This window comes from Rhinatrema bivittatum, chromosome 9 (genome assembly GCF_901001135.1).
Source record: "Rhinatrema bivittatum chromosome 9, aRhiBiv1.1, whole genome shotgun sequence".
Taxonomy (NCBI): Eukaryota; Metazoa; Chordata; class Amphibia; order Gymnophiona; family Rhinatrematidae; genus Rhinatrema; species Rhinatrema bivittatum.
Window position 1 is genome coordinate 251,302,113 of NC_042623.1, and position 18,815 is coordinate 251,320,927.

An 18,815-nucleotide genomic window follows, 5' to 3' on the forward strand; every position below is an offset into this window, starting at 1 on the left:
TAAATTCTTTTGGGAAATCTATGCACACCAAATAACAAGTGGATGATTTTCAACGCAGACTTTTGCATGGAAGTCCGCTTTAAAAATTGGTGTATCTTATGCTCATATTTGCTGGCTAACTTATGCAGGATGTTACGGAATTACCCCTTAGTGATAGTAAACGAAACATAATGGATTGGTTCAGCAAGCAATCGCCCACCTTGTTATCATTTTAAAGTTCACCAAAAGGGTTGTTAAGTGTCTGGAGCGTGACTTTGGGTCTCTGTGTAATCCATTCATATTTACCCATCCTTTTTTCAGACTCATTCTACCACATCTCACACTCATACATTTTCTAGATTGTACACTTAAATGACTCCGAGCTGCCCAAACTACATGAGCTTCTGATTTTAGGTGTTTATAAACTGTAAGTTTAGGTGTTTATTTTCCAGCTAATTAGTGGTTCTTTGGGAGGGCCAGAAATCTGGTGTTTCACTGTGCAGGAACTATTGTTGGGTACCTTTTCCAGCTGAATCAAATACATAACATTTGTACAGCTGAGGAGCTGTTAGCATGGAAAAGGCAGAAAAACAAAGTGGAGGATCCAGGGTAGGCACAGGAGGGGTACTAGGGGGAATGGTATTTTTCCAGTGTTTATCCAATTTTTATTTTTTTTTAATTTAATAATCCCAGGGCCATAGGGATAGAAAAACACACATAAGGTAATAGCACACTACTCATGCACATTAATAAGCATGACTCGCCAACACTAACTACTCACCACAATGTATCACTATTACATGCAGTCATATACCTAGAATAAAGCCTATTATACCCACAATTCATATAGATCCCTCCGTCACACCACATAGTAACACTTGTAGTTAGAATTCTACATTCAGGTTATCTAGAACATACATGTCACAACACAATGAGTTCATACAAAAATTGATACCACACTATAGAAATATAACTTATACAGGGTACGGTAGAGAAATACAAAGAAATAAAGCTACATCATATGGCATATTCTGGCATGCAGAGAGGATAATGAGGGGAGCGATAATTATATATATATATATATATATATATATATATATATATATATATATATATACACACGCACTTGCTCTATATTATATGGTTTATGCTTCATGGTTATAGCTAGGGCTATGGTACTGATCCTCTTGGGTTTTTTTTAGGAGTTGTGAAGCCTGAGGCTGTAATTTCCTTGTCCAAACAAAGAAGTGTGTATGTGGTGTTAGCTCTCTAACATGGTAAAGAAAGTGTAACTGCCAAAGCTTGTCACTAATGTATTTAGTTCAATAAAAAGGTATCACTTACAAATGTTTGTTGACCTTTAAGATCTTGAAGATCTTAACTTTAATAGCATGAATCAGTGGAATAAATCTGCCCAAGCACATCCTGCAGTGCAAGAGTGACAAAATCAAAAGGGAGAAACCTATGAAACAGAAGCATTCACTACTCATTTCCATTTCTTCAAGAAACCATGTTATCGCATTTCCTGCAGTCTGAAGACAGAAAGAAAACAACGTATAATTAATACAGGACTATTCATAACACCCATGTATCGTTTGAATTGACTCAGCCTTTATACTACTATGGGTCGTTTGTAATCACGAGCCCTGCTGAAATTGCCTCATATTATTTTGGAAAACAATTTTGAGAATTGAGGGTAAAAGTTCATAAATATGAAATGCACTTCCCTTAATATTTTCCAATGCTTGTATCAGGAAGCGTTTCATTATTCAGAAAAAAAAAAAAGCACTCAAGCCTAACATGGCACCATGTTTCGCCAGTCGCTGCTTCAGGGGTGTCCTTGATGCTTGCAATTTTGAATACGTTGTTCCAGATTCAACAAAGCTTTCTTTTGTGACTGATGCGGCAGCTCTAGTCGGACACCCCTGAAGCAGCAATCGGCGAAACATGGTGCCATATCAGGCGTGAGTGCTTTTTTCTGAATAACGAAATTTCACTTTCATGAACTTTTATCTGCAATTTTAAAATTTCTTTTCAAAAATAATGGGGCTGATGTAATAAGGTGCACTGAATCTGCCGTGGGTTTGTATGTACATGTACGCAAAGCCCTATACGAGGATGTAATGAGGATTTTATGTGCGAGAAAAAAAGCATATACAAGTGCGCTTACAGACCTGAGGTTTTTTCTGCACGAGTGCATGCTAACAGCATGCAAAGGAGGCGATTACCTAATCATGGGCAACGTAGGAAGCCTTTTTACCGCCATGGTCAGGGCATGAGTTGAGATACCGCCAACTCGGGGGCCATTTTATTCCATTGCTTGCATTAGTGGGGTGTGGTTGTGTATCCATGCAGCTGTGGTGTGATTGCGATGATGGAGATTTCTGATTATGTCCAGCTATTCCTGATGCTGTGATATATCCTGCGGGTTTGCCAAAGAATGACAGCATTAGAAGGTTTGGCAGGTGACGGAGATCATGGCCATACATTTATTTCTCAGCACACAGTTATTCGAAATATTAAATTACCACCCATGAAAATATTTGCCAATTTTTCTGCAGCATAGAGTTATTCGAAACCCATTCCAGGGCTATACTTTCACTGAATAGGGAGACCCATTCGCTCGCTCACTTTTATTTGTGGATTATCGGCGCGGCTTTTCAGCGTGAATGCGGCCGCTTATTTCACAGGACCTTACCATGCTTAGTTATGCACATTTTTTCATGAGTGCATGGATTTCTGTGTGCAAATCATTTGCATAATTATTTTTTTTACATCCCGTGGAAGTGCCAGCTGTAGCCGTGCACAGTGATCAAAACCCACGCTCATAACTAGCGCCTGTTTTGCTGCGGTTCTTATTACATTGGTCCCAATACGAGGTAATTTCAAACAAGACTCATAATTACAAATGACTGTGGGAACAGACGGCAATTCCCACAGGACTGGAGGCAAAAACTAGTCTGACTCCAGCCTTTCTTAAAAGATTTATCTTTATTTCATCTTCATACATGCACAACAGTAGACTGTCTTCCCTTCAGAACAGTATACTCACTTTACTCACAATTCAGCTTTGTCTCAGCTCAGTGTTTGGCCAGTGTTACGTTACTGGAGCTGCCTTCCTTCTGGAGACCTGGCCCTCATCTGGTTATCCCCACCTGGTTCCCAGCTCTTATTCCCCTGTTTCTGTTTACGCCCTCCAAGCCCCGTCTGCCCCGTGGGATCCCACCCATACTCTCCTTAAGAAATTTAAGGTGGACCAGTTATCTAGCCTGGTCCTGCACAGGTAAATAGGAGAACACTAGGGACACTGCCACACAATGACCCATAGTATTATAAGGACTGATTCAATTCAAATGATACATGGGTGTTATGAATACTCCTATATTAATTATAAGTTGTTTTCTTTCTGACTTCAGACTGCAGTAAATGTGATGCTGTGGATTCTTGAAGAAATGTAATGTAAATGAGTAGTAAATGCTTCTGATATATAGGGTCAACGCGATATTGCATTTCACTATTTTTGACTCACTATTTTGGGTAATTTGCAAAAAAAGAAGGGGGCCCCTCTGCAATCATTTCTGGATCTTCTGAGATGAACCCCTCTTGCTGTCTAGGCCCTTTCCAAAATTGTTGTTTGGGAATCCTTAATTTGAATTTATGCCACTGACAAGAATGGTTACTGACTCCTTCAGGAAGGCTGAGTAGAGACATAACATATCTCCGTGTTCAGATGTGTCCATTTCTTTTAGAATTCCATGGCTACTCAACCTGTACTTGAGAGGTGTTAATTTGTGTGGAGACTGGGTGGCTAAAGGAAATTGTTACATTATTACAGTGTCCTTTACCTTGTGGTCACTGTTTCAAATCTAGCTCAGGTTGGGAGGGACTTTAATAGGTGACCTATTTAAACTGAGTTGATGATCTCAGTTCAGTTCCTGGGAGCCATAGCAGAACAATTCATTGTCAGATTCCTTTGACTCTGTGAATTCTGCCACACACATTGTCACTGATTTGTGATAAGGAAACAAGGGAGGGGAAGCTTCTGTGAGATAATTTACTGCTTCAGTATGAAGTGACCCTCAGGATAGCTGCGGCATCCTAGCCATGTGTTGCCCTGAATACCTATTGAGAAAGTGGACCCTTGGACCAGGTGAGGTTGGCGCTACCCATAGGGAGGGGCCCTGCAGGTCCTCACTGTCAGCAGCCAGAGCTGGCTGGAGCAGAGGCCCAACAGGAACTTTGCCAATACCAGCCCTCATTCTCGATAGGTTGAGCAATCGGGTGCCGGGGCCAGCTGGACTTAGGCGTGGGCCTTTGTGAAGAGATGAATCCGTCACAGAAGGTATTGTTGACCAGCTGGAATAGAACAAAGTCAGTCCAAGCAGTGGTCAAGGCAGACAGAGACGAGAGCAGGCAGAGGTGAGGGGCAGGTGGAGTTCAACAAGATGAAGAGCAAGCAGTAGTCACAAGGCAGGCGGAAGTCAAACATCGTCGAGGAGCAGTCCAAAGACAAAGCCAGGAATGCAAACCGAGGTCAAGCCAGGAAGTCCATCCAAGGTGAATAGGTCAAAACAAAAAAGCAGGAAGACACTGAAGACAGACGAGAAACCACAAGACAGGAACACAGGAACTCCAAAGACACAGGAAGGGACCAGAAACATGAAGACAAGGCACTGTAACAGGAGCAGGATCTGGAACAAAGAGGCAAACAGCTACTCCAAGGACTTCAACCTATTGCTGAGGCATCTGAGACAGGATGGAGCAGGCCTTATATAGGGAAAGACCTGTGATGTCATCTGAGGTGAATGGTGGATTTCCCACCATTGGCTTTTAAATGTGCCTGAGCTGTGCACATGCTACAGATGCCATGCTCAGCTGAGTAGCGTTCCTAGCGCTGCGCTTCAGGCCAGCACAGCAGCCAGCTGCGTATTTGCCCGGGGCCCAGCCATGGCATTGGTGGGCCCCCTTTGACCTGGGGCTGGAGGTAAGAGTGGCTGGTCGCGGGACGGACCCTCCTTTAAATCGCCTCCCAAAGGGTTTGGGTTTCTTGGGGTGCGAAGTGTGGAACGCCATTAGGAGACTGTTGTCCAAGATGTTTGAGGCAGGCTCCCATGTATTCTCCTCCGGACCATACCTTTTCCAGGAGATCAGTACTCCCACCTCTTGTTCTGACGAATGTCCATGATCTCCTCACTTGGTAGACATGGTTCTCTTCAGTGGACACCTCCTGGGGTCTTGGCACCTTCTGGGAAGGCCAAATGAGGACTAGGGGCTTGAGGAGGGAGACATGAAAGATATTATGGACTCCAAAGAGGTGGGTAGGCATAGTTGATGGGTAACAGGCCCCAACTGTCGGGAAACAGGGAAGGGCCTGATGCAGCGGGGAGCAAGCATCATGGAGGGCATCCTGAGATGGAAATGGCAGGTACTCAGCCAAACCTTGTCCCCAGGTTTGAATTGCAGTGCCAGCCATGGTGAGCATTCAATGATTTCTTGGCTCTTTGAGCCACTTTCGGATCTCCTCCATACAAATCCAAGGTTCCTGGAGCTCCTGAGTGGTTAGTTGAGCTCCCGGGAAGGAACAGTCATCGGGACCGGTAACAGAGGACAAGGTGGCTCCCATACATAATTTGGAATGGCGATAATCCCATGGCAGAGCTAACATGGGAGTTATGGGAGAATTCTGCCCATGGGAGGAGGGCAGCCCAATTGTCTGGTGATGCTCATTTGCATAGGCCCTCAAGAAACCTTTCAGAGTCCGGTTAGTTTGCTTTGATTGGCCGTTGGCTTGTGGATGGTAGGCACTGGTGTAACAGGAGAAGGAACCAGAACCAGGAATGAAGAGGCAAACAGCTATTCCAAGGAGTTCAACCTATTGCCGAGGCGTCTGAGGCAGGACGGAGCAGGCCTTATATAGGGAAATGCCTTTGATTTCCTGCCGCGGGCTCTTTAAATGTTTTGAACCGCGCATGTGCGCCTAGAGACACCCCTCTCAGTTGAGCAGCGTTCTTAGCATGGCCTGGTGGCCAGCCACAGCATCGGTGGTGCCCCTTCCACCTGGGGCTGGAGGTAAGAGTGGCTGGTGATGGGACAGATTCTCGACCGGCCAAACACAATGATACCCTTAAACCACTCGGTTAGTTTCTTCTACGTGGTTCAGTTTACAGATATCAGGCCATGGGGTGCTAGTAGCAGAATGGTGCTTTCCAGTTTTACAAGGACCTGGTTTGTGGTTTGTGAAGGAAACGAGCCTCTTAAATATTCTTTTCCTTTTATTAAGAGAACAGACAATCAGGATGAGCTAAGATATTTTACTATTTTTTATGTTTGTGAGCCTTTCCTAACTTCTATAAAATGTCTGTCTTTTTTTCCAACCAAATTATTAAGATGTCAGTGTTCTTTTTCTCATTTCTTTTTTCACCACTGAGCTGAGTTGCATAAGGTACTTTAGAGCTTATCTAAATAATGCAGTGGAGTGGCTGAAATATGAGCAAGTGTTTTTGGTTTCTTGCCTTTTACCTCAACCATGAGCCCAGTCGTCTCACTTTCTTTTGCCAATTCTAGATCTTAGTGATGTTAAGGGAGCGACGCTGCATGTACAAGAAGCACTAATGAGGTCCTTTCATATTATACTGAAGCTGATAATATATTTTACAAGTCTAAATTGGAGGATGCCTTAAGGTCTGAATAATGGGGGAATATTCAGGAACATAGGATATGACTATTTTTATATACCAACAGTGCACTGTATTTTGATGTTAAAGCTTTATATTTCCTGAGTTTTTATAAACTGAACCCATGAGATTTAATATGCGTGATTTTCTTAAACCCCTGAGCTGGAAGGCACTCTCAAAGATATTAATAATATAATCAAGCTGTGTTTTTGAATGCCTCAATATTGACCCTTCTTATGCACTAAAATTACGTTTCATGACAATTCTGAAATCTACCTATTGGCTTTTTGACAGAAGCCAGTGCTTTTGAATGCCAAATAGTTAAAAACTCAGTTTTAACATGATCCTTTAGTAAGCATGCTTCTGCCTACAATAAATTTGATTATTGCTGTTGACAGCCAAGTATCTCAGGAAAGGACTTTCTCATGTGTCCAGTAAAATCCCACAAAAACTATAACCATTCTATACAGAGCCGGTGGAAGGATGCCCAGCCGCCCTAGGCGGTGATGTCGTCACGCGATATCTCTCTCTCTCTCTCAAATTGCATATTACAAACAAACCCCAAATCCTCAAAGAAATACATACCCCCAAAACTGAAAACACCCTTCAGCTCCATGCCTCACCCAGGCCCTTTCTCATCTAGTCCGTCCTTTCAAAACTGCCACCCTTACTGGCAACTCTGCTGCCCTGCCCACTTCTGGCACCCTAGGCCAAAACCTACCCAACCTAATGTTTCCACTGGCCCTGTTTCTATAAAAACAGTCCTAGCCCCCCCTGCTCAACTAATGTTAATATTAGCAAACATCGTAGTGGGCAGTGTAATAGTACAGAAAGGCACAACTTTCTTGCAGTGAGTCAGTTTTTATAGAGCCCTCCCAAGTTCTACCCTTTGCCACAGCATTTGCCCTCGCCTTGCATAGTTTTCTGTGCAAATGAATTGCTCTTGTACTCCTAAACAGTCTTTGCCATGTTCACTTTCACCAGCATTCAGAGGCAAACGGGTCTCAGCCAGAAACAGGCACCCATTAAAAGTCCCTACGGGAGCAATTTTCAAAACTGTGCAGGCAGATATAAAATCTGCAGTTATTTTAACTCACACATTTCGTACCAGTCCTCAAAGGGAAAGTGCACATTTAACTTTTGCTTTGAAAATTTGCCAAGTAAAAAAAACCCAAAATGCAACACTGAAAACCTACTACTCTGTTTAGAGATATATAATTGAAAGAAGAGAAAATAAGAAAAGAGAAAAAAATTAAGAGGTGGGTGCAGGTTTTTGCTGTTGCATTTTGGTGAATTTTACCTACATTGGTGGATTTTTGGGTTGGTGTGTTAAGTAAAAAAAAAAAAAAAAACCCAGCAGAGATTTCTATCTCCTCTTGCTGCAAATATTTTTCTGACCAAAACAACAGACAGGAGGTTTAACACAAGCTATGACACTCCTCGAGATTTTTCCAGGTCGAAACCCACGATCTTCTATATCTGTGCCAAATTTCAAGCCCTGAATGCTATCTAGAGGTGCCCAAAACACCATGATGGACAGACAGACGGAAGGATGGCCATTTGTAAATTAGATAATAGAGAAGAGATATTGCAAGGAATAAAATTAACGAGAACCAAAAGGACCATCACTGCTCAGCAGTTATTGGTTGTCAACTGCATGAAGCTGTCTTTATGGACACAGCTCTTTGAAAATAAAAGTTTGAAGCAAAGTGGTTAATAGTTTACCCATTAACTTATTATGTCAGTCCATCCCTCTGGCATGGTTATGTTGTGCCTGGTACGATGTATTTGTAAAAGGAAGGTAACAATGTTTGTGACTCACACGGTGACTGTTTTATATTGGGACACTTGGCTGTCAACAGATTTTATTGTTCTTCTCATTTACAGTGTCAGCTATGAGCATTGGATGGGAAAATTGTTGGCCTGGCAGAGCTGCTAAAAAGGTCCCTTCATCTTGTCCCGTACAAAAAAATGGCTTGGGGTAGAGGTGCTTAGCAGGAAGAAATTGAATGAAGCAAGTTCTCTTCTATGCTAGAATAGTGCGAATGCTGTGTACGTCCACCTGCATACAGAGAAATAAAGCTCAAACCAAGTGGCAGCTGACACCTTCTGATGGGACTAACTTAATGCATTTGTCTTTAGCTTTTGAGAACTGTGCAGTCTTCATCAGGGCAGTGCACATCCTGTGGTTATGCCCACATTTCTTCATTCTTCCAATTCTATTTCAAAGTCAGTTCAGAATTTTGGTGCTGAATTACTAGCAGGCCAATTCAATAAACTGTGTTCAGCCGAACGCACGTTTTAACCCGCACTTGGGCGCACATTTTGCACAAGTAAACATTACTCCTGATGCAGGAAGGAGTTTTACCTTCACAAAATGTGCACTCAGCTCAGCGCCCTCACGCATGAAAATCCCATGCAAATGAGGGCATTAAGCTTTCCCTCCCAAAGCAGAGTGGTGGTGCGTTGGCTGAGTGCACAGTTTCTTAGCATTAGAAACTTCCAGGCCGATGCAATACAGGGCGCTCAGCCGAGCTCACTGTTTAACCCGCAGCTGGACACCGGTTATGTAGGCGATACCTAATCCCCTTATCTAATTAGGGAATTAGTGCCTCCACAACGCGTGTCCAACGTGCGGCGAAACTAATAGAGCTCATCACATGCAAATGCATGTTGATGAGGCTATTACAGAATCACCCAAAATGCCAAAAAAAAAGAAGTGTGTCTAAAACGCACAGTTTTGTGCTCAGAAATTAACGCCTGCCTCCCAAAAGTTGTACAGAAAAGCAGAAAATACTGCTTGTCTGTAAATCCTCCAACTTAATATCGTTGCGATATTAAGTAGGAGAAAGGAAAACTTTTAAAAAGTAAAAATTAAAAAAGTTTAAAAAATAGTGCTGGCAGACAGGTTCGGAAAACGGACGCTCAGTTAACAAGCGTCCGTTTCCAAAACCCGTGGCTGTGTGCCGATTAGGAAAACGGACACCGATAAATTCAGCATCCGTTTTCTTAACTGGTGGATGGCCACTGATAGCCGACCGCTCGCGGGCTCCCACTGTTATGGAGATGCTAGGGGCACACAATCCACCCTAGCACCTCTTTGACAATGCAACCTCTAATTTACATATTGCATGGTGCCCCCAGGGGAGATGCCCAGGGGCGTGTTAGGAAAGCGGGCGCTGCTTTCATCGTATTTTTTTTTTTGCATTGGCCCCTTTGCTCCTAGTCAAAGGTGGAGTAATGTTTCTAATGTTGGATCTGCCGCCAGGGCTCCCCCACTACCCGCGAGGACAAGCGGCAGAGGCTCGACAGTGCATTTATGTTTTTAAGCCTAACTGTGGCCATATAGCCAGCTAGGAGCACAAGAAAAGATGTGCTCCTAAACTGAGAACCCAGCAAAAGATGGGCCCCTAAACCAGGAACACGGCAAAAGATGGGCCCCTAAACTGGGAACACGGCAAAAGATGGGCCCCTAAACTGGGAACACGGCAAAAGATGGGCCTCTAGATTGGGAACATGGCAAAAGGTGTTGCGCGCACATGTTATAAAATTAGGCGTACATTTGTGCGCGCACAGGTTATAAAACCTGCCCCATAGCCTGTTGGGTTTTCAGGATGTCCACAATGAACAAACATGAGATAAATTTGCATACATTGAGTTTCCAATGTATGCAAATATATCTTATGCATCTTCATCATGGATATCCTGAAAATCTGACTGGCTGCAGAGTCAAAAAGAAAGGTTGGGAACCACTGCTCTACCATCACTGGTGAGTTTAACTCTTGACAGCTAATTACAAATGTATTAAGAGAGTCCAATGAGCAGGTATTATCTGCAGCTTGTTTTCTTTTATATTATAAACGGAAATATAATAAATGGAGCTTGATAGACTGACATTGGCCCAGCTTGACAACACACTAGTTTAAAAAATATTGTTAATATGTTCTGAGAAAATACAAATGGTTGTGGTGGGGGGGCAGAAAAGGAATCCTACATCCCAGCGAGAATTATCAGCTTTTACCTTGTGTAAACCGGTGACAGTCAGCCTGTGATTCCACAGCCATCCGTGCATGGTTCTTGAAGACATTCACTGCGCCACAGTTATACTGCACATTAATGAACTTAAAACCATAAAGTGTACGATAAGAAATTAAAAAAAAATATGGCTGTTTTAATCCAGACTCGCTGCAGAAATGGATCTCCTGGGAGCAAAACTGGGGGAAAGAAGAGAGAACCTTCCCATCTGTTGGAACAGTCTGAGTACTTTGCGATTGTGACACAGGCCATTTATTTATTTATTTATTTAGTATGCTTTTTAGCCTGCTGCTGGAATAAAACATCCATCTCTTGAGCAAAACAATAGAAATAGCAATACAACCAGTTTCCAATGAATAAATACGCTTCTCAAAATTCAAGAAATAAACCTTATTAAATCCATTGGGCCTGCTATTTAGCACTGCTTAGCATGTTAAGTATGAACATCTGGGCATGTCAGCAGCTGCAGCTTAGACGGCTAATGTTTTACCCAGCTAAAAAGTTAAGACAACTAAGTGAGGGGCAGGATGGGGGTGCCCTGGGACAGAGCCATTTGTCCAGCTAACTTGGCTGGATAAATGCTGATATTCTGGCTAAACTTATCCAGCTAACTATAAAATAGTCGAGTATATTCAACTCAGTTAGCCAAATAAGTTTATCTGGCTAACTTGCGCAGCCAGATAGTGGCTAAGTGATGGCCCTACTAACTTATGTATAAATAAAAAGAATACAAAGAAACAAATATAAAACAATACAAGTAAGTACCACCCAGCCAACTAGGTGGCAATTGTGCCTCTAATCAAGAGAACGACAAATTTGAATTCTCCAGAAGACAGCATGTAAAATTCATTCCCTGTACGTGCCCAGATCAGTGGGTTATGTCCCCCTTCCAGCAGATGGAGTCAGAGCAAAAACCGTAAGGACGGCCCCTAATAGGTTGGAGCGCCCTCTGCGTCCCTTCAGTATAAAGAATATCAAAGCAAGCAAGAAAACATTGGATGGATCAAGTAACATTGAACTTTAAACTGCAATCGTGTAAAACTTAATCAAAAACTGGCAAAAAGGAACCATTAGTCAGTCACAAAACATCACAAAGTGAACTAAGCAGTCGAGCTGAGAACAATCCCTATCCCATAGATCCTTAGGGAGGGACTGATCCGTGGTACTACAGGAACAAAAATTGGCAGGTAAGGAATAATTGTCTTTTCCCCGCAGATGGCTGACTGGAAGTGCTCTTCCTACAAAATCAAAGTGCCAGATTTTAAAATGTTGAGGATGGGTAGACAGTGCAGCCTTTAGCCTCAGACCTAACTCCAGACTCTTAGTCCTACTCAAGTCAAAGTTTTCGCACGAGACGTAGAGAGTTGGACTGTTTTTAATTAAAGAACTGTTAGCAAACAAGACTCAGAAGAGTGCAGCTGTCGACCTGAGTTATATCAGATGAGATGCATGTTCAAATAAGCTGGCATGGACTGGGAATGATTTAAAGACAAGGCAAGGGATTTAAAAAAATGATTCACGAGCCAGTTGATAAAAGGTGAAGGTCATACAATATGGGTGGGGGGATATTATTCCCATTACTCAGCACCAGGAGCAATTTGTGCCACCAAATGGAGACCGTGCAAATTCTTCTTTGGCATCCTAGCCAACAAACTATTACAATAATATAGGGGACAGAAATATTAGAGGGGATGAGCTGCAGGCATGGGGATAGGGGGAGAAAGGGACTCTGGGGAGAGGGAAGGAGAGACTAGATGGGCCATTTGAAGGGGACAGAAAGAATAGAGGGGATGAGCTGCAGGAATGGGGATGAGTACTTGCCAGGTACTTGTGACTTGGCTTGGCCACTGTTGGAAACAGGATGCAGGGCCTGATGGACCCTTGGTCTGACCCAGTATGGTAAGTCTTATGTTCTTATGGTCTTATAGTCTGGTAAAAATCAGCGCTTGTAGAATTGTCACCAACTAGTCCTTACCTGAAAGGCACTTGCTTGCAGAATCAAACACACATGAGAAAGCAAGTGTGACCAACCTTTTATTTGCAAGGAATCATTGACAAATTACTATCCCAAGAAAGCTGTCAGATTCTTAACTTGAGCACTCCTCAGGAGTTGTCTTTGATAAGACCGTCCAAGATATTCCAACTTGTTTGTTCTACCTCTTCCAATCAACAACAGAAACCAACGTTAAATTATCAAAAAGAGCAGAAATGTGAGAATCCCTAGCAGATTAGCCAGGTGTCCACATTTTGATCCTATTGTAGTGGACAGCAGGAAGAGGCGAAGGGATGTTTTTTTTTTTTTACAATAATCAAGTTAAAAAAATGACAAGAGCATGGAGATTTGGTGGATTAGAAGGGAAGAGCAAATCTCTGAAAGGCTACCAAGTCGTAAACAAAAGCCGTGATGTGAAGCATAAACAAGAGCGAGAATGAGAGCTCCTCAAAAGCTCAATTTTCAAAATTATCTGACCTGGTAAACTAACAAGTTATCCAGCTAGATTGCCACAGATGAAATGATCCCCCTCACAATTTACTAGGCAGATGCACAAACAATCTGAACTGAAAATTTTGGGGCTGCACATGCCTAATATAAAATAGTGTAGTGAACAGTATTCTGATTGGATGATGGTAACAGGTGGATGTTTGTGTAAAGAGTAGCTAGCAAAAAGAAGCTGACAATAGTTGTCCATGGCATCCCAAAGCAGCACAGTTGCCTAGTGCATATGAAACAGGTTAACAGGTGATACTGAATAAGCTGTTACCAGCTTTTCATTTATTGCTGATCTGTGTTTTTTCTTTTTTTTTTTTTCTGTTTAGTCACCGTAGACCTAACTGAAACGTAAAAGTTGAGTTTTAAAAGCCCAGTGCGCGCCAGATTTGAGCGATACGCAAATATGTTGGGCTGGCGCGCGCCGAGTGGATTTCTAAAAGCTGCCTCCATGCACCCACATTTCCCGTGCACACAAATGAAAGTTCCAAAAAAAGGGGGCGAGGCGTGGGCCTGGATTGCAGTTTCAGATTTGCATGTAAATATTTTCGTGTACAGGCGTGCGCTGGGGTTCTGCTGCGGCATAACTTTACTTCTGCTATGGAGGACGTGTAAGTAATGCAATAAATAGGCAGATCAGAGGGCTTTTTAAGTGTCAAGGCTAACATGGGAAAAAGGAGGCAATTAAACTGGGGGGGTTTGGAAGCCTTGTTCCTTACCTGGGTGTACAGAGAATGTAATGGAATGGCTGTGCGTCTTTTAAAATCTCCCCGCTTATGCGCTAGAAGCAGCATCTCGTGTACATACTGGTAGATTTTAAAACTCCCTACGTGCGCCGAAGCCGGGAGATACACACGTGACTCGGCGCAGCCTGCGCTGCGCGGATTTTTAAACCTGCGCTGGTATGCGCCTATCTCCCGGTATGCACAAACATTTTTTTTCACCGAAAGGGGCAAGGTGTGGGAGGGGCATGAGTGGAGCATGGGTGAGCCAGAACTGTACCATGAAGTCTGTGCGTAAGTTACTCCTGGGGCAATTCTGCGCAAAAAAATTTAAAATTCTGCAAAATTCTGCAAACTTTATGTTGGTCAAAATAACACAATTTACATGACAGTCTTTAAGTAATTCCATTTTAAATTAATACAGAAAAAAAGTTATTACTTAGAGATACAGAATTTTAAATATTTTGAGCAGAATTTCCCTAGAAATTCACTGTAAGAGTGTCCATTCCACTCGCTCCACTTTGCCCTCTCAGGCCCCACCTTCCAGTATCTCTACCCCCACCTCTAGGCTCATCCCCTTCCACTTTATCGCCACTTCCAGAGTTTGACCCCATTCTCAGTACTGCCCCTCTCACAGGCTCCCTCTGTCCCTCCCTCTCTCACACACATGCTCCCTCTTTCTAATACACATTCACACACCCTCATAAAGGCTCCCTCACTCGCACACACACACACATCCCCTCATACAGGGCCCTCTCTCTTGCATACACACCCACACACACTCCCTTTCTCTCTCACACATACATCCTCACACAGGCTACCTATGTCTCTCTCTCATGCACCCCTTCACACAGGCTCTCTCTCACACATACACAATCCCTTCACACAGGCTAGCACCCTCACATACACACAATCCCTTTTTCATACACACGAGCTCCCAATTTCTCACACACATACACACTCCTTCACATTCTCCTCAGATAGGGCTCCCTCTCTCTGAAACCCACACTCAAGCATTCTCCCCCATGCTCTCTAACCTCCCATGCTCTCTCTCACACCCTCCCCTCTCATACCCCCTACCCTACCCTCTCCTCTCTCACATCTTTCTCCCTGTCCTCTCTCACACACACACAGATACACATTCTGTCTCACCGGGGCTTTTATCTTCACCACGAGCAGAGCACACTCTGTTCGCAGCACATGGGGGCCTTCCATCTTCGCCATGAACGGCACACCAGGGCCTTTGTCTTCACGTGCTCCGTTTGCAGCATGCCAGGGTCTCCTCTGCTATTTTCTCCTTAGAAAATGGCAATTCTGCGCAGGGGGGGAATTCTGCGCAAATTCTGTGCTCCACAGTAGCGTAGAATTCCCCCAGGACTAATAAGTATTTACAGGCACAAGCACGCACCGGGGTCCCCTCCCACGTAACTTTACTTCTGCCATGGACAAGCGTGTAAGTCATGTAACAAAAAAAACTAGGCCTGTCATCGGGGTTTTAAGGCTCTGAGCTTATAGGGTAAAAGGGAGAAGAGTTAGCTAGGAGGTTTAGGATAGTCCTCTCCTTTATTGGGGCAAACTGGGAACAAACTGGGGAAACAGGTGATTGTGTTAGCATGTGTATCTACTAACATTCCTCCATTTACACATCCAAGTTGCCATTTTCACGCAGATGCGCGCGTCAATATAAAACCGTGCACACGTACTTGCCTATAGCCAATTTTATAACATACACACGTACGTATATGTGCATATGTTATAAAATTGCCACATCCATGTGTGCGTGCCAGCAAATTCGTGCACATGTGCACTTGCGTGTCAGTCTTAAAAATCTACTTCATAGGCACGTGTCCACTTAAAATTATAACATGCGTGCATATGGGTGGGTTATATACATACATAGTCAACTCCTCTTGTACCTTTCATTTTCAGTGATGTCAACTTTACTGTTCTCACTTCTGACTGTGTATGTAAGTCCCCGTCCCCCCCACCCAAACCTACCCCCTTCCCAACCCCAATTTAAAAGTGCTCTCTCTTACAGTGGTATAAACATAGAGGGCGACATATTGATTTCTACACAGAGGTTCTCTCTCTCTCTAAAAAATGCTGCGATGTGTTAAATAACACAAGGTGTGATGATGTACTGTGTGATGTGGAAATTGCCTATGTGATGTGGTAGCTTGGAAATTCCTAAGCACACCCATTTTTTTTTTTAGCGTGGATGCTATTTCTGCTATACTTTGATAAATCTAGGGGTAAGTTTTTATTATTATTGAACTGAGAACAGTGCTTTACTCAACCAGAAACCCAGAATGGATCATGAACTTTAGCTAAATATTTAGGCTTGGTAAACTATTCATGATTGGATATTTAGTTTCAAATTGACTTCAGTGAATATATTGTGGGCAGTCATCAAAAATACGCCCGCATATACTTATTGGATGTTGAAAATGGATGGAACTTAGTCTTGTGCTACCTTGATGCTATACCAAAATCCCTTAAATATAGGGGAAGGCTATGGAATGGCTCACTCCTGAAGTTAGCCAGTCATTCCCGATATTTAAATATCTCTACCAAATTTAGCTGCTCTAAAAGTGGGTGGCATCAGAGACCTTCCTGGGGCAGAGAAAGCACGGATCCACTTAGCGCTGATTTTAAGCCCTAGGCAGCTCAGTTTAGCCCCTTAACTCCAGGCACCCAAATGGCAGGCCAAACGCTACATGGGTAGATTTTGGCCACCTAGATCTAGGAAACATTTTTAGCTGCAGCTTTGTCCAGCTGAAAATTTGCCATAAGATTGATTGCTAAGTTTTAGCTTGCGATTTTAGGAATTCTAGAGTTGCATCCCGTATATTATTTGCAATAGCACAGTTTTATTATATGGGCATGCAGGTAACATTCTGTGAGTTTTCTCCACAGGCCCCTGTGTTGTTAGACTGCTAGTGCCGACCATGTCATTGAGACCTGACAGAGGAGTAGATTCTTCAGCACTGAAGAAAATTGCTGCAGACATGAGCAATTTAATAGAAAACCTGGACACAAGGGAACTCCACTTTGAAGGGGAGGAAGTGGATTATGATGCATGCAACGATCCCAGATTTGCTGGTGAGTTAATAACTCTTCGCTCGTCATTTATGAATGGAAAGTGTTATTGATGTCATGGATCATAGAATATACATCAAGGAAGTAGCTAGGTCTTTCATATTTCTTCTCGTCAAAGGTGTGTAGTTAGGATTCTGCTTCAGGCTACCTCAGGATTGTGAGGATATACAGTATATTGTCTATTTGTGTCCCTGGGAGTGCGGTTCATGAGCTGTCTCTAAGGAAAGTGTTTGCAGTTTTAAGATACAATGAACAACTTGACTTATTCCAAGCAGTTTTGAACAGCCCCTTTAATAACAAAGAAATTCCTATTGTTGTTTGGAATGTAAACAGAATTAACCCCTCACCACTATGAACAATTTGAGGTCAAACTCAAACCAGCCTAGTTCAAGTTTGATGAAACTATTGTAGTTTCTCCAGAGCCACTGCAGAAATCAGTCCGCTTCAAAAAAAGAAATGAAAACAGATTTGAAAGCATGCACTTCAAACAGATTCATCAAACCAACTTGATGATCCTTTGGTGGGCATTTCTCAAACTGCATTTGAACAAAGCCCATAGGTACATTTTGCCCAGGGATTTTCACCTAGAAACTTGCCACAAGTACAAAATAACCATGGACATTTGAAACTGCTTTTTGAGCAGGTAGGTACTTTTATTTTCAGAAAATAACACTCGTAGACATGAAAGAATAGTCTGGGGGTGAATTTTCAAAGACTTAAGCGCATAAAAATGAGTATATATGCATGTAAGTAGCATCTACTCGTGTACATGCTATTTTATAAACATCAAACATTCGTGCATAGTTTTGCTTTCGCGTGCACATAGCCACGTCTAAATAGGGGGTGGCCTAGGGGCGCTCTGGGGCAGGGCATGTAAGTTGCTTTTTAAAAGACACTTATGCACGTAGATTCGACAGCTTACTCTCATTATTTTACATTCGCTAATTATCTGGCATAAATGATATTAAACGTGTTTACTGTGTACTGTTGGCCGGATTAGAGGTCTTGGTGAGGGGAGTTCAGGCTGAAGAGCCAGGAGGGTCTCGATGGCCCGGAGAAGGACTGGATGAACTGGTAATCGGTAAAACCGTTAATTTCACTTACACGTGCATATTTTAAAGCATACTGATTTACAAATGTAAATCCTAATTTATGTAAATGCCACTTTATTTTTCTGTGTAAAATATACGCTTGTATATTTTTTTAAATAGGTAGAAAAAGTATATGCTTTCAGTGCATTTCATGTGTTTGCATGTAAGCATACATGAGTGCATATGTTGCAGAGTAAAGATAACACCTATTTTGTGCTACATTCAGCTTATAAAATACTGTGGTAAAACTATGCATGGCCATATACCCATGTAGATGCTGCTGCCCTTAGCTGTTTAAAAGCTGTTTAAATAATGCCTGTGTGTTATTTTCAATTCTGCACAAAACATGCCCCTGGGAACGCCTTAAAGCAGCTAAAATTACCTGCATTGAGGAGCAGCATGTCTTCTCTTAGCCACACTGAGGTCATTTTTCAGACGACCAGTTGTTCTCACGTAAACCTACATTGCTTTGAAAATTGTCCTTTTGCGTTCGTCAACTTGTTCGTTGAGCTTCTTTTGAAGAAATTTGCACATCGCTACTCATACATATAACCAGCTAGTTTGGCTACCACATGCCAGACAATAACATAAAGGGACCTTCTCAGTCTTTGCCAATAGAATCAAAATGGGCCCAAATTCCATTTATAAACTTCTGCAAAGTTTTCTAAATCCTCTTTAGCTTAGACACAGTATTTGCAACACAACCTTTGGCTCTTTCTCCTGTGCT

At 42.7% G+C, this 18,815-nt stretch overlaps 1 protein-coding gene across 5 annotated transcripts in view; it reads left to right on the top strand.

The window, feature by feature from the left end:
* The window catches only part of PLD1 (phospholipase D1), a 301,509-nt gene that overhangs the window by 139,330 nt on the left and 143,364 nt on the right, over positions 1–18,815 (top strand). For 4 of the 5 annotated variants that reach the window (XM_029615277.1, XM_029615278.1, XM_029615280.1 and 1 more), the window contains one exon: positions 16,815–17,000. In XM_029615277.1, the coding sequence (XP_029471137.1) occupies positions 16,847–17,000 (154 nt within the window). In that variant the 5' untranslated portion in view covers positions 16,815–16,846. Of the gene's footprint in view, positions 1–16,814; positions 17,001–18,815 lie in introns of those variants that run through there. The other variant, XM_029615279.1, reaches the window with a different exon arrangement.